The 16,366-nt window shown below is 40.8% G+C and overlaps 1 protein-coding gene across 1 annotated transcript in view; it reads right to left on the minus strand.

Annotated features, from left to right (window-relative positions):
- ulk4 (unc-51 like kinase 4) overlaps positions 1-16,366 on the minus strand; it is a 499,390-nt gene that overhangs the window by 384,069 nt on the left and 98,955 nt on the right. Inside the window, exons 16-17 of the mRNA XM_028817917.2 lie at positions 14,302-14,348; positions 5,721-5,799 (exon numbers count right to left, since the gene is read on the minus strand). Coding sequence (XP_028673750.1) covers positions 5,721-5,799; positions 14,302-14,348 — 126 coding nt within the window. The remainder of the gene's footprint in view (positions 1-5,720; positions 5,800-14,301; positions 14,349-16,366) is intronic.

Consider the following 16,366-nt stretch of genomic DNA (forward strand, 5'->3'; position numbering starts at 1 on the left):
TAAGGCTTCTGAATTGTAACAGGCCAGATAACTAAAATCCCAAGAACTATATTGCTTTAGTAGTAAATAAATGGATTCTAATTAAGAAAATGGTTGAAGTGAAAACCTGCTGCCACTGCGGACCTTCAGAACTGTAATTGAGGACCTCTGATCAACATCGTAACTAAAATTTGTCTTTGATAAATGAAAGCGCTAAACAAGGCATAGAGTTAAATAGCAAGTTTCATTACTACCAAGGGCTGAATTCTAATTGGAGAAAATGGCTGGAATGAAAACTGTAGCCACTGCAGCCCTCCAGAACTGTGATTGAGGACCCCTGCGTTAGACAAAGGGTGGGCCCCTCAGGTGGTGTCTTAAATTGGTTTCAGTCTTATTTAACAGGTAGACATTTCTTTGTTAGATGTGGCGATTGCAGTTAGGCAGGCTACGATATTGTATATGGTGTACCGCTAAGATCTATGCTGGGTCTATCTATCAATCTACAAGCTTCCATTAGGTCAGATTTTCTCAAAAGCACAAGGTGAGTTACCACAGCTATGCAGGTGACATGCAGCTTTATTTATCTGTAGATGACCCTGACGCTCTGGGCTCTCTGATTCAATGGCTTATGTGTATTTCCAAATGGATAAGTAGTAATGTTCTCAAACTAGGAACATAGTCAGAATTCAAGCCAAATGACCCCTTTTATTGGCTAACTAAAAAGATTACAATATGCAAGCTTTTGAGGCAACTCAGGCCCCTACTTCAGGCGAGATATAACACAGAAACTGGAGTTCCCTCCATTGGTAAAGTGAGACATCTTAAATGTAAAAAAATAATAGACCTCTTCAGGCTAAGATTCATTTAACAAGAGAGAAGAACAATGTATGGTCAAGATCTTTGGATAAGATGACTGTCCAACAAAGTCTTTTGAAGTTTCTGATGAGTTTTCCATACAATGTGGGTCTGTAGTCAGGGCGTCTCTGTCAGTCCGAGAGATGCAAACAATCCTCATATCTGGCCATAAGACCCATGTCTCTATTCAAACCATGTTGTAATGTATTACATTTTAGCATGAGTTTGACTTCCCATTCTTTTCTTTCTTTCTGTGTTCTGAAGTTGCCCTTTAAAGTCCCTGTCACAGTGTCCATGGCTGTTGGAAGTGGGCCGCTCCAGGAACATCTGTGTTGCCACGTTTAATGTGGCACCTGTGTAAATTAACTCTCTGGCGGAGTGTTTGTCCAGTTTCTCCCACATAGAGTGCAGTGTCAGGACATTTCATGCAGAGAATTAGGTAGACCACATTAGATGATCTGCAGGAAAATGATCCCTTTATGTGATGTTCAACTCAGGCCCCTTCTTGCCCTTCCTCTTCATCTTTTCTCCATTTTTTTCACCTTGTTTATATGGATTATTTATTTATTAACTTTGAGCACTGCACTGTGAACACTGTTTTTTGGTTTTGTTTGAGTATTTTCAATAAAAGCTCAACACATTTTACACCATTCCTTTGCTCAGTGTGATTTGTCTTGATTGTACAGCTCATTCGGTTACATTATTGACGGTGTCGGGTTCGAGAGGCTCCCAAATCTGGAAGAGGGAGCATGGAGCTGGACCCACACCGTCACACCCCCGAATGTAGTTTGCTTGTTTATATTGACATCTCGTGTGTGTTATTTTTAACCTAAACATCATGTAAGTGAATAATTGTAAATCCCGCAAAGGATGAAAAACAGGAAGAGGAAAACAGAATCTTTGCATGACTTGACAAAAGCAGTCGGGCTGGCGTCTGCTAATAAAGCTCAAGTTAGAGGTTTTATTGTGCCATTTCTGGCTATTTCAAGCCGTAGAGTTCCCCACTCACAATCCATCTAAATTAAAACTAAAAGCTCTATTCAACTTTTCTAACAAGAGTAAACTTTTTGAAAAGGTAGGCCTGACGTTTGGATGACATCTGCTGGTAAAATTAAGCAACACAAGTTGAGAATAAATCTGCCAAATACAGCCAATGAAAATTTGTACGTGTTCTGCCAGAGAAGTACGCAGCGAACAATTTTAAAAATGGCCCAAGAGATAAAACAAGCCATAAAATAGGTGCGCCAAGAAGACCAGTCACCGTTCAGGAGGAGGACGTGGAAGTGGTACACAGCTACAGATACCTGGGGCTTCACATAAACAACAAACTGGACTGGTCTGACAATGCAGTAGCACTGGACAAGAAAGGCCAGAGCAGACTGGACATCCTGAGGTGATTCGGGTCTTTTGATATGTGCAGCAAGGTGCTGGAAATGTTCTACTAGTCCATAGTAACAAGCATGGTGTTCTACACTGGGGTCTCCTAGGGAAACAACCTGAGCCTAAGAGAAGCACAATACCTTAACAAACATATCAGGAAAGTCTGTTCCATCACAGGATGAATCCTGGGCATGCTGGAAGCTGTAGTGGAAAAAGAGGATGATGGGAAAATTGGATGCCATCATCAAAAATTCCCTCCATGAAACGTACCCTCTTACAGCTCTTTGAGCCACAGGCTCATTTCACCATGGTGTGCAAAGAAGCACCTCTGGGGGTATTTTCTGTCCTCCCCTATCAGGCAATTCAGTGCTTCCACATGATGTACTCGTTAAGTCTATTTATTTACCTCTCTATCGATTGATCGATCGATCGACTGTATTACTTGTCCTGCGAGATTGTATCCTTGTTTTTTTATGTTTCTGCTGCTGTATGCTTTTGAATTTCCCATTGGGATTAATAAAGTTTATCTAATCTAATCTACTCTAAACCGGGAAGTACTCAATCAATTGACAATCCAAAAATGTTAATCAAGAACCACAGTCAAAAGGGAATGCTGATAATTTCAGTGCCAAAACTACAAAGAATAACATGCACAAGCGCTCTTAGTTCTTATCCATATTTTGGATAAAGAAAGATTTGTTGTGCTGCTATTTAAACTGTCTCCAAGAACATGCCCCCTGGCACTCAGGAGTTGCATCTTGATGACGGGATTCCAGAAAAAGATGGTGCCCAGAAGCAAAACAAAATGTTGTTACGGCGTGCTAAATAATAATCATTAAAAAACTGAGGCAAAAAATGGACTCCATTATAAATATTCTCTGATGTTTAAAACCCCATAGTCTGTACAAGAATTGTTTACAAAAACGTACCATCCTCTTTAATAAAATCCCTGTGTGCATCCATGTGTCCGTGTGTGTGTGTCTTCTGGTGAAGTGCGCATGCGTGGGACACAGTGCGCTGCTTCAAAGGCCGCCTGACGCGTCACACAAGACAGAGAGGGCTGGACCTATAAAATATCGCGCGGCCGATCCAATTGGATTTCAGTAAATGAGGTAAGACCTAAACATAACGCACAAAAAATCCAATCGGGTACTGAGACGTGGAGACCGGCTTCCCCAAAGAGGTAGGATTAGTGTTTGTTGTTCACTCTGAGGATGTCAGATTTGCAATTAACAAACTTGGCCCGGTAAAGTGTTTTCCTAAATATACAAATTTTCATGATATTACAATAGAATAACTTTTAAAAGTAGATTTATTTTCGCGCACATAAAATCCGTTGCTGGGGAAACGCCATACATATAATAATCAGCTGCACACCAGCACAGATTAAAATACTTGCTGGAGAGACGTATTACTGTGAGGGAAAATTAAAGGCACACAATACAGTGCCGCATATTACAACCACATACAAGCCAGTATTACTGTAACAGAAAATAGACGGTCCTTTGCCATTTAATATAGACTGTTCCTACTAATGTTTATGCACTACTATTCTAGTGCCCGTTATTGTAACGGGCTTAATGTCTAGTCTCTATAATAATTTTTGTAAAGCTATCCAAATCGTAATACAGGGTGGCCCATCTCCACCGAGACGACTCCCATCTTGTCCGCCACCAGACAGATGGCTGTGGTCATGTCTGAAACGGGCACAGAGATGTATTGGCCCACAAGGAGATCACTTTCAGCATCTTCTGTAAATGTGCGGTACAAATTTGATCATCTTTCTCTTCACCACGTAATGCAGTCGTATAGGTGGAGGCAAGCCACTTTTTCGTGGGCCACAAATAAAATCCAGATCCTTCAATAATGAACAATGCATTAGAAAGAGAAAATGCAGGTAGTCATGGATAAAAGAAAACTGGTGCCTGAGATGTTAGGATGGACCAATGGAAACTTGCTACATAATTGCCTTCACAACAACAAAGGATACGATTTTAACTTCCTGGCAACATTTCAGCCTGGCAGCAATGAGAGTAATGCAGAGAGCAGTCCTACATTGGGCACCAAACCATGGCAGGGTACGCAGCCTCCTGTCCACTCACCACCGCACTGGATACCCATCAAACCGGAAAACATTTCTTTAAACTTTTAAAACAATTCTTGAAGTACATTAAAGTGCATGCATTTTTTTTGTAGGGCTCTGGAGTCGGAGTTGTAAATATAAACCGTAATATAATGTGTTCAAATTTTTTTTAACTTCGCCTGTACTAATTCAAACAAGTTATTCTTCTGTCCTTTAAATTAATATACAAAATTAAAAAAGAGGTTATAAGTTCAATCTTTTGTTTAATGTTATTGGGAGGTATAAATATAAACTGTAATATAATGTGTTCAAATTTTCAACTTCGCCTGTACTAATTCAAACAAAATGTATTCTTCTGTCCTTTTAATTAAAATACAAAATTAAAAAAGAGGTTATAAGTTTTGTCTTTTGTTTAATGTTATTCAGTGTTTGTAGTGTGTTTAACAAATCCTATAAAAAAGCCACAAGCGCATCACTGCAGCCATTAAACCCAAACTTTTAACAGGTTGGGCTGCTAAACTGTGGCCTGCTGATTTACGCTGGCAGGGAGAAAATGCTTTGTATCTTGTACATCGTGTGCTTTCAGTCAACATAGTAAATACACTACCGCTCCGAGGTTTGCGGTCACCCAGATATTTTCAAGATTTTGATAGATATTTATACCTTTTTTTTAATCTAGATTCCATTAAATTGAAATAAAAAGATAGCCAAGGCATTACTAGTGTGTACACCGGCCATTAACAGCTTGAAATGACTGATTTTTAATTCACCTGGTTCATTGTGTGGTGGGTGCGGCAGCGCACTATCAGCGCATTTTCTGCAAAACCCCATTTTCAGCAGCCATCCCTTCCGTGTCCTAATGGTTAACTCCCTTAGCTTATCCTTAATTAGTCATGTTTACAAGCGAATTGGTTATTAGAGAAACCTTTGTAACTGCATTAGCACAACTGAAGCTTGTTATCCTGTTCACTCCTAAAGTTCAGTTCTGGGTTCAAAAATGGCCAGAATGAAACAACTTCCTCAAGAAACATCTATTTTTTTTTTTTGGACAGAATGAAGCTTATTCTATGTGACAGATAACCAAGAAACTGAAGATTTCATACAAAGGTTCCTTTTACCATCTTGAGAGCAGGGGGCATACTGAATCTAACCAGGACAGAAAAAGAGGGGCAAGAGTAAGATGGGCAACTACATAAGAGGGTAACTTGAGAAACAAATGCCTTACTGTTCCACAGTTGACTTCTTCTTTAAATGCATGCCAAATACCAGACTGGATGTCTCTATGTCCACTACCACAGACTCAAAAACTAAAGTACCCACCGACTCTCACAGGCCTCTTTTTGTTAGTGAAGGCCAGCAGTAGCACAAGAGGTGCATCACAATCACAATGTGAAACTGCAGAGGTGACACTCTGAAGAATTACCTCTATTACTGGGACCTCTTCATTCAGAGTCACGGTGTGACAAGCCAGCAACCCAATGACACGAATCACCTTGGCACGCCTGCAATTGAAACAAATGAAAAAGTATTAGATTTTACGCTGAAGGTCAGCTCCGTTCATTCCTAACACAGCATACTTTCCATTAAACAACACGTGTGGATATGAACGCTCAGTTTTCGAAAAAAGGACAAGTTTAAATCTTAAAGAAGATGATAACACTTTAGGTACTACAAAAACGCATCATTACTCATGTACTCTTACGCAAGACAACTTTAACAAAAGCTTCTTTTAGTCTTAATTATGGTTTTAAAGCATCAGTAAAGTGGTTATTCATCTCTATGCAGTGTGTCATTTGATATGCTGGTAAAATTACTTGTGAGTATTAAGGATTCCCAGGCCATATAAAGAAATATGCAACGTCAAGAGACATGTCTCACTTGAGCCACTTGGGACTTCGTTTTAGTAGGCCACATTGAAAAGATGAATAAATACTTGACTGATGCTTTGTAAGTGTCCTTAAAACCAAAATACTGTAAGCCTTTGGTACTTAAGAGTAAATGTGTAATAGATGCCCTTTAACAGTAACTAAAGTGTTATCAAAAAAATGTCATTATAAAAATGGAACATTTAAAGATCTACAGTAAGTGGTCATCTACACATCTGACTACTAAATGAACTACAACTGAGAAAGCTCGGGGATTGCTTCAGGACTATAAATAGTAAAGAGTGATAATGATGGAACAACAAATTTAACCCCCCTGAGCCAACAGATGAGACTTTCTAGTTTGCTTTGTTATAAAAGTCAGCCTCCAGGACCATTACTTACTGTGCCCTCTATGATGTCTGGGACAAAGACACATTTTCCTTTATTTACCCTACAGTTTAAAATTACAAATCAAATAATTCAGACATAATGAAAGCGTACATTACAGACTTTCATTTAAGGATATCTGCATACATTTCGGTCACACAACACTTTTTCTTTATGCCACCCCATTCAGGGCACCATAATATTTGGGACATAACAATGGCAGGTTATAAAGCAGTGTTACGGGCGTCACCCGGGAATCTTACCTGGCAGGGAAGCCCACAGCCTTGTAAGACCTGGGGAGATAGTTTGCACAGGGCATTGTCTCCCCCAGAACACTAGATGGCAGCCCCCCAGGTTACACTAACACCGTGAGAACTGGAGTTCTTTGCCTCAGCCCTGTTGGGTCCCGTGGGTGCTGCCAGAAGGTGCAGAAGGGACTAGCGAGCCCCACTCCACTGAGCTCTTCCGTCACCCAGAAACGCTCCCTAGAGATGCCTGACTCAACTCCAGGAAACAGAGTCGGGAGGAGGTGGGCAGAGCTTGCTGTGAGCAGCGGAGGAGACGGAGACATAGACCAGAAGAAACAGAGCATTCCTGCAAGCTGAAGTTGAGTGCAGTTGTGCTGTGGCAACCTATTCCTGTAAGAGTTTTGCACCAAATAAAACGCTTTTGTGTATTGTCACTTGTGTCCAAGCCTCTGTGTGTGGGGCGTTGCAGCGCCCCCTAGGGTCCACAACAGTCATATTTAGAACTTTGTCACGTGTCCCTTGCATGCAACTCTGCGACTCATAAGACACCACTAGGGATCTCATGTATGACGCCATGCGTAGAATTCACACTAAAACATGACGTGCGGTCAAAAACTGAAATGTGCGAATGCACAAAAAAATCCAGAGGAATAAAAACAGTGCATACGCCAAGTTCCACGCACTTCCCCTTTAGAAATCCCAACGAACGTGAAATTTAATGCACATGCATACAGCCCCACCCCAACTCCTCCCAAAATTGTGCATATTTTAGTGTGAAAATCAATATAAATATCACCTTCCATTTGGTGTTTTGTTAAAAGACAAATGCAAAATCATGTGGAAAAACAAAGAATTTCAGTGAATGTGAAGTGGAGGCAAGGAAAAATTGTACTATTTGTTGGCTTAAGCAGTGGTATAAGCAAGAAAAGTTCACGTTCAGAAAGTCACACTGTTCCCGAAATAAAAAAAGAAGCTGTCGGATATCAAAGTCGATGTGAAAAGGCAAGTCGCAACCCTCTGTCTGTTTACTCCGTTTCTGACAATATTACAAATGCTGACCACCATGCCATTTGCACGACTCCATGCGGTGACGGTGTTGCTGTGCCCAGCACACATCTTCAGACGCTGGCTGCCCATACAGCACATCCTCGGAAATCGCTGAGCGACAATCTGGCTGTGTGCCAGACAGACGCTGTTCTGAAGTCACAAAATGCAACAGTGGATGCTGTAAGAGATATGGACTAAGGTTTGTATGGATGGATGGATAGATGGATGGATAGATAGATAGAGATACTTTATTAATATAAGGGCTATACTAGTGATATTGACCACAATTTAAATTAATTGGTTAAAAAAAATAAATGCTGCATCTGATTACCTGTTTTTTACATTCAAACGAAGTTGTAACGTGGTCCGATTTGGCGGGTCAGGGTCATCATATTGCATCTCTTCAGGGTATGGGCAAACAAGATGCTACATGCCTGCATAATGCGACATACTTTCTTTGGACTATAGAGCAGCACATTAATAAAATGGAAATGCATTCCATTTACATAAGCAAATTCATTCTCTAAAGGCGCATTTATAGTATAGCATCAGCTCAAAGCGCCACAACGGATCGATTCTTTTCTGTTTACATGGCTATTTGAAGTGACAGAACTGCTTGCCTTTTGCCACGCTAGTTGGAAAAAGCACCTGCAACTGTGTGGAGGTGCCATTTTTATAGGTTCTACAGTTATACAGTATCTCACAAAAGTGAGTACACCCCTCACATTTTTGTAAATATTTTATTATATCTTTTCATGGGACAACACTGAAGATATGACACTTTGATACAATGTAAAGTAGTCCATGTACAGCTTGTATAACAGTGTAAATTTGCTGTGCCCTCACAATAATTCAAATCACAGCCATTAATGTCTAAACCGCTGGCAACAAAAGTGAGTACACCCCTAAGTGAAAAAAGTCCAAATTGTGCCCAAAGTGTCAATATTTTGTGTGGCCACCATTATTTTTCAGCACTGCCTTAACTCTCTTGGGCATGGAGTTCCCTAGAGCTTCACAGGTTGCCACTGGAATCCTCTTCCACTCCTCCATGACCACATCGCGGAGCTGGTGGGTGTTAGAGACCTTGCGCTCCTCCACCTTCCATTTGCTCAATAGGGTTTAGGTCTGGAGACATGCTTGGCCAGTCCAGCACCTTTACCCTCACTTTCTTTAGCAAGGCAGTGGTCGTCTTGGAGGCGTGTTTGGGGTTGTTATCATGTTGGAATACTGCCCTGAGGCCCAGTTTCTGAAGGGAGGGGATCATGCTCTGCTTCAGTATGTCACAGTACATGTTGGCCTTCATGGTGCCCTCAATGAACTGTAGCTCCCCAGTCCCGGCAGCACTCATGCAACCCCAAACCATGACACTCCCACCACCATGCTTGACTGTAGGCAAGACACACTTGTCTTTCTACTCCTCACCTGGTTGCTGCCACACACGCTTGACACCATCTGAACCAAATAAGTTTATCTTGGTCTCATCAGACCACAGGACATGGTTCCAGTAATCCATGTCCTTAGTCTGCTTGTCTTCAGCAAACTGTTTGCAGGCTTTCTTGTGCATCATCTTTAGAAGAGGCTTCCTTCTGGGACGACAGCCATGCAGACCAATTTGATGCCGTGTGCGGCATAAGGTCTGAGCACTGGGTTGAATTCATCCGACCCTCTACTTTAACAAGGGCCCCAGTCCCTGAACTAGCAGCACAGCCCCACAGCATAATAATAATTCATTACATGATGGAATCTCCATCAAATTTGACAGTAAGTAGCAGGTGTTTTTCTTGGAATGTGGTGTTCTTCTTCCGCCAGGCAAAGTGCTTTTTATTATGACCAAATAACTCCATTTTTGTCTCATTAGTCCAAAGCACTTTGCTCCAAAATGAATCTGGCTTGTCTAAATGAGCATTGGCATACAACAAGCGACTCTGTTTGTGGCGTGAGTGCAGAAAGGGCTTCTTTCTCATCACCCTGCCATACAGATGTTATTTGTGCAAATTGTGCTGAATTGTAGAACGATGTACAGATACACCATCTGCAGCAAGATGTTCTTGCAGGTCTTTGGAGGTGATCTGTGGGTTGTCTGTCACCATTCTCACAATCCTGCTCATATGCCGCTCCTGTATTTTTCTTGGCCTGCCAGACTTGCTGGGTTTAACAGCAACTGTGCCTGTGGCCTTCCATTTCCCGACTGCATTTCTTACAGTTGAAACTGACAGTTTAAACCTCTGAGATGGCTTTTTGCAGCCTTCCCGTAAACCATGAGACTGAACAATCTTTGTTTTCAGATCTTTTGAGAGTTGCGTTGAGGATCCCAATGCTGTCTGTCACTCTTCAGAGGAGAGTCAAAGGGAAGGAAGCACAACTTGCAATTGACCACCTTAAATACCTTTATATCTCAGGATTGGACACACCTGTCTATGAAGTTCAAGGCATAACGAGTTCATCCAACCAATTTAGTGTTGCAAGTAATCAGCATTGAGCAGTGACAGGCATTCAAATCAGCAAAATGACAAGGGGACCCACATTTTTGCACAGCCAGTTTTTCACATTTGATTTAATTTCTGCGCTGGTGAAAAATGTCAGGACCTACAGAGAATGCAGTTTTGTGAATTTCCCCTTGGGATTAATAAAGTATCTATCTATCTATCTTAATTTCATACAACTAAATACTGCTTCACTAAAAATCTTTGTTCAGAAAACACCCCAATACTCAGATGTTCCTAGGAAGTGAAAGGCATACCACGGTTATCTTTTTTGTTAAAAGTAGTGTCTATTATATCAGCTGTAAATGTGTGACACTTCTAAAAGTTAGCTTTTTTTAGTCTTATTCTCTCAGTCACGTTCACCTTCTCTCTTACCCTCCCCCCCTTCTGATCTGACTATGACTAACAGCTCCAGTATAAATTCACACCGTTCTGACGCTGTTCGTTTTCAAATAATATTACATTAGTGTGATGATGTTTTCTGATTGGTACTATTCAGGTCATAAAATGATTTCTTCAAAATGTCACATATATTGTCTCTTTCTTTCAGGTGTCTGATAGAAACCACAGCATAGAGAGAAGTGTGTACATTGCAACAGTTACACATGTCATAAATGTAGGAAGGACGGTCCTTGCGTGTGTATGAACTGTTAACATTTGAATCTGATGATTGCATATAGCGGTGAACTGACCTCTCTGTACTATTCTTTCTTCTACATGTCCTGGAGTAGAAAAGAAACAACACCATACTGCAACATGGAGACTGGCAAGATCGGGGGGAAAAAAAAAAAAAAAAAAAACATGCGGTCACTGATTACAACCGCAAGATGTTATGCGAATGAATACGAATAATATGAATAATGTTGCATCCGTGCCACAATGTTTTCCAAAATGTACTATACAGGTCATAAAATGAATAATTACAAACATCATATATACCTATGTCGTTTTTTTTTTTTTTTGTCAGTGCGGCTTTCACATCATGGACCCTAAGGTGCATACTAATTCAGCGTGAGCAGGAAAACTCAATAAAACTGAATTAAAAAAAAAATCAAGTGACGGTGAGATACGAAGAAGGCCGATTCACCAGCGTTTGTGTGTCAGCTTTTATCCCTCCAGATCAGAGAATGTCCAGTTCCATTGCATCAAAACACCACCTCACATCCAGAGTTATTCACAGTTTCAAATAAAAAGTTACAGCGTCACATCCCGGGTTTGCATGTTTGTATGTATCGTGATCGGGACTTAGAGAATAAAAGTGAAAAAAAAAAAAAACGCTAACTTTTACAAGTACTATAAATGTGCAGTGGCTGTTACAGACACAAACCAAATGTATGTGTATACTGTATAATATTAACAATAAGAGCAGCTCACTACTCAAAACGTAAATAGGCAGTCAGGATCGAACCGGGGACTCGAGTACAAGTAAGCAAATCTTAACGTTACACCACGGAAGCTGTTGTATCGTCCTTGTACCGTTTGTGATAGTGTTTATTTGATCTTTGGACTGCAGGCTTCATACATTATATAGTTTATGCCTACATTTTGTCATTTATTACTAAAATATGAAAAACGTTTCTGTTTTAACAATGTGTTTACACAGATTATTGTAGAAACGGAACACACATGAAATGCATGTGTTCCAAATAACGACCTATTATTTCCACTCTAAAACTCCAGCACTTCACTCCCAGATAATCAATCAAGGCCTGAGCTGGGAGAACTTCTTGCCTGTTCTACGGCGGTGGGTGGATGCAATAGTAGGCTGCCTACTGCTGGTCTTTATCAGCACATTTACGGGACAAAAAGACACTGACAGAGAGGTGCATTGGGATTTAAGGTGGGCCAGATTTACGACTTTTTTCATAGGCTCTGGTAATTCTAGTGTGAAAACAAATCAGCACTACTCCTCTTTGACTGTTGCCAGCTATTCTGCAAAGGGGGAACCATCCCAAAAGTCCATTCACCCCTCTACCCGATCTGACAGTGGCCATGGACTGGATCTTAAGACAATAAAAAAGGCCAGATTGGGTCACAAGAATAAAAAAGCTTAAGAAACAGTGGAGTAGAGCATCTTTAGCAGCAAGACTTTTTCATAGATTTCCTCCACTTTTGTAGCAAATTGCAGTTTCCAGATTCTCTAACTGTATTAGGACGCATGTCGACTTTAGCAGACATAACAGGCTGAGGATGAACGTCGACTAACGTTGACATTCAGGGGCAGAAGGCGAAAAAAAACATGTAAACGTTGATAAAGCTCATCTTTACATTATAGGTAGACCCTTTGCTAGGAGGACTGTTAGACTTGTTGAGCTGACGTCGAATCCCTGCATGGGTGTGAGTAGCGTAGAGTAAACAATGTCTAGAAAGGCATCGACATTGGGTGAGAGAGCAAGACAAGTGTGAAAAGCAAAACACTGTGTGCATATTATTTATTTGCATATTACTGCTGAATCAGACTCTGACTTATCAACCTCTGATTTTTATGCACGTGATCTGGAGATCAAAAACGAAAGTCAGTCCCTAGCTGATCGTGCAGCTGACGCACCCACAGGAACATTCGCCTGGGAGGACTACACAGACAGAGATCTGAGCAAGGCAAACTGGCAACTGGACTTCATCAAACAACACAGTGGACACCATGGATCACCAGCCGCTCAACTACTCTAAGATGTTATTTTCCAGAAAGTTCCTTTCAGCTTATGAGTGATGAGATAAACAGGTGCATAAGAACTATGTGAATTTACATACTGTGGGGGCTCACAGAAAATAAAACAGTGGCATTTGTCACAAATAAGTATTTTATGTTGATTAATGTGTGAAACCAGTTTTTTGGAAAAATATTGAGCCCTGGGATAAAAGGGAAAAAATAATTGGCCCTAAAGGAGTGCATTGGTTTCTGATTATGCGTATTTTTGAAAATCTACCAGAATTGGGCCCTTCGTGTTCCTTAAGAAGCTCATCGTGATTTAACTGGTAGAGAAATGTTGTTTGAATTTCTTCTTTTCCGGAAAAGACAAGCGTTTCAACTGCATGCTTTGTCCCTTGCTTTCTTGTCATCTCCAGTGACAATCCACTCCAAAACACTTGGGTCTTCTTCAGAAGTTTATGTATTACACCATTGCAGTTTCAGAATAATTATCAAATTGCTTTTACTTTTAGAGTTACCCTCATAAATATAATAGCTAACAGTAAAAAAAACACAAAAACTTTAATATGCATTCATTCGTCCATTTATTAACCCAGCTATTATGGAGTCCACAACTCATTATGGACAGTCTGTTGTCATATCCGTTCCTTGTGTAATTATGCTGGATTTACCCCTTTCTATAAAAAATGTCATTTTCCAACCCACTATATCCTAACTACAGGGTCACGGGGGTCTGCTGGAGCCAATCCCAGCCAGCACAGGGCACAAGGCAGGAACAAACCCCGGGCAGGGCGCCAGCCCACTGCAGGGCGTGCACACACACACAGACTAGGGACAATTTAGGATCGCCAATGCACCTAACCTGCATGTCTTTGGAATGTGGGAGGAAACCCACGCAGACACGGGGTGAACATGCAAACTCCACGCAGGGAGGGAACTGGGAAGCGAACACAGGTCCTCCTTACTGCGAGGCAGCAGCGCTACCACTGCGCCACCGTGCCGCCACCTTTTTATAAATATGAACAAACAAATTCAATTCCAAAAAAAAATTATAAAATAAGCTACGACAGAACGTGATTCCATAAAATTTGATAAGAATTCTATTTGATTCATTTTTCAGCAGCACTCTTTGGAAGGCGTTAGCTCAGAAGGTTGAAAAAGAGAACCTCTCCATCTGATATACAGTGTGACATCCACGATGAGCTCATTGTTGGCAAAAGAGCGACAGCAAATAAAAGAATATCACAACTTCTTTCAGTGCACTTGTCACAGGTAAAATAAAAAAGATAAAAACAAAATATATTCATGAATGTATTGAACTTACACATCCCAGTTTGGAGCCGTCCGTAGCTGCTGAGTTAACAATGGAAACTGCAATGGAACAAGAAAACAGACATAAATCAAACCAAATACTCAAATGCTTGCTCCAACTTTTACATTATGAATACTATTTTTTTTTTTTTTTTAACTTTTATTTTCCCCATAACTATCGGCAGTGACCACACAGACGTGGACAAAATTCCTGCTACCCCTCTAGGAAAAAAGAACCCCTCACAAAGGTCTCTGTAATACCTTAAAACTGACTAAAGTAATCGTCATTACTGTTTTTCCTATTTAACAAATATCAGACTTTGCTTTAGATACAACAGAATATTTCAAATAATAACAGAAATGAGCAAAAATGACGGGACCCCTAATCTAATATTTTGTTTCACGACTTTTAGAATTTGCAAATCACAGAAAACAAGCGATTCCTGAAGCTCTCCATGAGACTTCTGCACCTGTCCACAGGTCAGGTCATCCTCAGCAAACTGCTCCAGCCGTGTCAGGTTTGAAGGGGTCTTCTCCAGACTGTATGTTTCAGTTCTTTCCATAGATGTTCAATGGGATTCAATTCAGAAGCTCACCGAAGGCCACTTCAGAACAGACCCATGTTTTGTTCGTCGCCATTCTTGGGTTCTTTTAGTTGTGTGTTTTGGCTCTTTATCCTTTTGGAGGACCCATGATCTGGACAGAGACAGAGCTTTCTGACACGGGGCAGGACATTTGGCACCACAATGTCTTGCTAGTCTTGAGATTTCATTGTTCCTACTGCACAGACTGACTCAAGGCACCCCGTGCCTCCATCATATGAAATTCACCAAACTTTCCAAACACTTGTCAGCTCCATCCATAAAGTTGAATACTCCATCTTGTACTCTTAAGATGCAAGACCCTGGCTTCTTGTACTGCACCTAATATTTAGGGTACTAGAATATTATAATCTCTATATTAAGCTAAATTCACATAGCAGTAATAGTAGTACTAAGCGTAAGTAGTAAATAGCACAGTCACGTATACAGAGTACAATAGTGATGGGAAAATGAAGTCCCATGAAGATTTGAGGCTTGCTTTTTATTTGTGTTGAAAAAGATTCAAAGCTTTGAAGCCTCATCCACAGTATGAACAGCGACCTCTGATGGTTAACTGAGGTCAAGGCAAGCTCTCAAGCGCACAAGTGGAAGCTGCACTCACTGTTTCAGTCTCATGTCACCAGTAAAAGATCAGAAAAGTGTGTTCATTTAATTCTGCGGAGGTCCTTTTCCATTTATATTATTTAACTTTTGAACGCCATTTTCCGCTGTTAGTTGTCATCTGTCACCAAAGCTCTCCAAATCACTCTCTCCTCACAACCCAACAATGTTGAATGAGAATGATGGATGTTTTATACACTACTTGCTAATTTAGCACCAAAGTTGTCAAACCAATAAAGCGTGCTGTGAAGCGGTGATGACGTTCGAAGCTTCAAACGTTACAGGTCACATGACAGCGGTGTTTTGACACAAGCTCTGACACAGTGAATCGACTCACTACACTTCAGATTGACTGACACAAGCTTCAGTATCATTTTCCCATCTCTAGAGTACAGCGAAATTCCACATATATACACATTACAGTGCGTCATATGGTACTCAACAGGCACTCATGATGACAATGGCATGAGAACGTGACCCCAGTAAGAAATGCTCGGGACACTGGCCCTCTCCATTTCACATCATCCCACTGACTAGCTGATTGCGAAATTGGGGCATCCAGATCAAAAAAGCACAACCTTGCCCATTTAAACTTCTAAATTTTTAAACTTCAACTGCCAGATCATCAAACTGCACAGCAGTAGGCTTTCTTTTCAGCCTTGTTACTGTTAACATGTACACTATAATTTTGTTGTTGTGCTTCCAATAATATTTATGCCGAATGTTTAAAATAACACATATTAATGTATTCCGTTCACCGAGTCTGTGGGAGGGGGATATTTTTGATCACTCATTCGTTTTGTTGTTGGGGGCGATAATGGTGTAACTTTCAACTTTCAGACCTCCCATTGTGTATTCAAATCTCACATTTTCATT

The sequence above is a fragment of the Erpetoichthys calabaricus genome, chromosome 13 (genome assembly GCF_900747795.2).
Source record: "Erpetoichthys calabaricus chromosome 13, fErpCal1.3, whole genome shotgun sequence".
Taxonomy (NCBI): domain Eukaryota; kingdom Metazoa; phylum Chordata; class Cladistia; order Polypteriformes; family Polypteridae; genus Erpetoichthys; species Erpetoichthys calabaricus.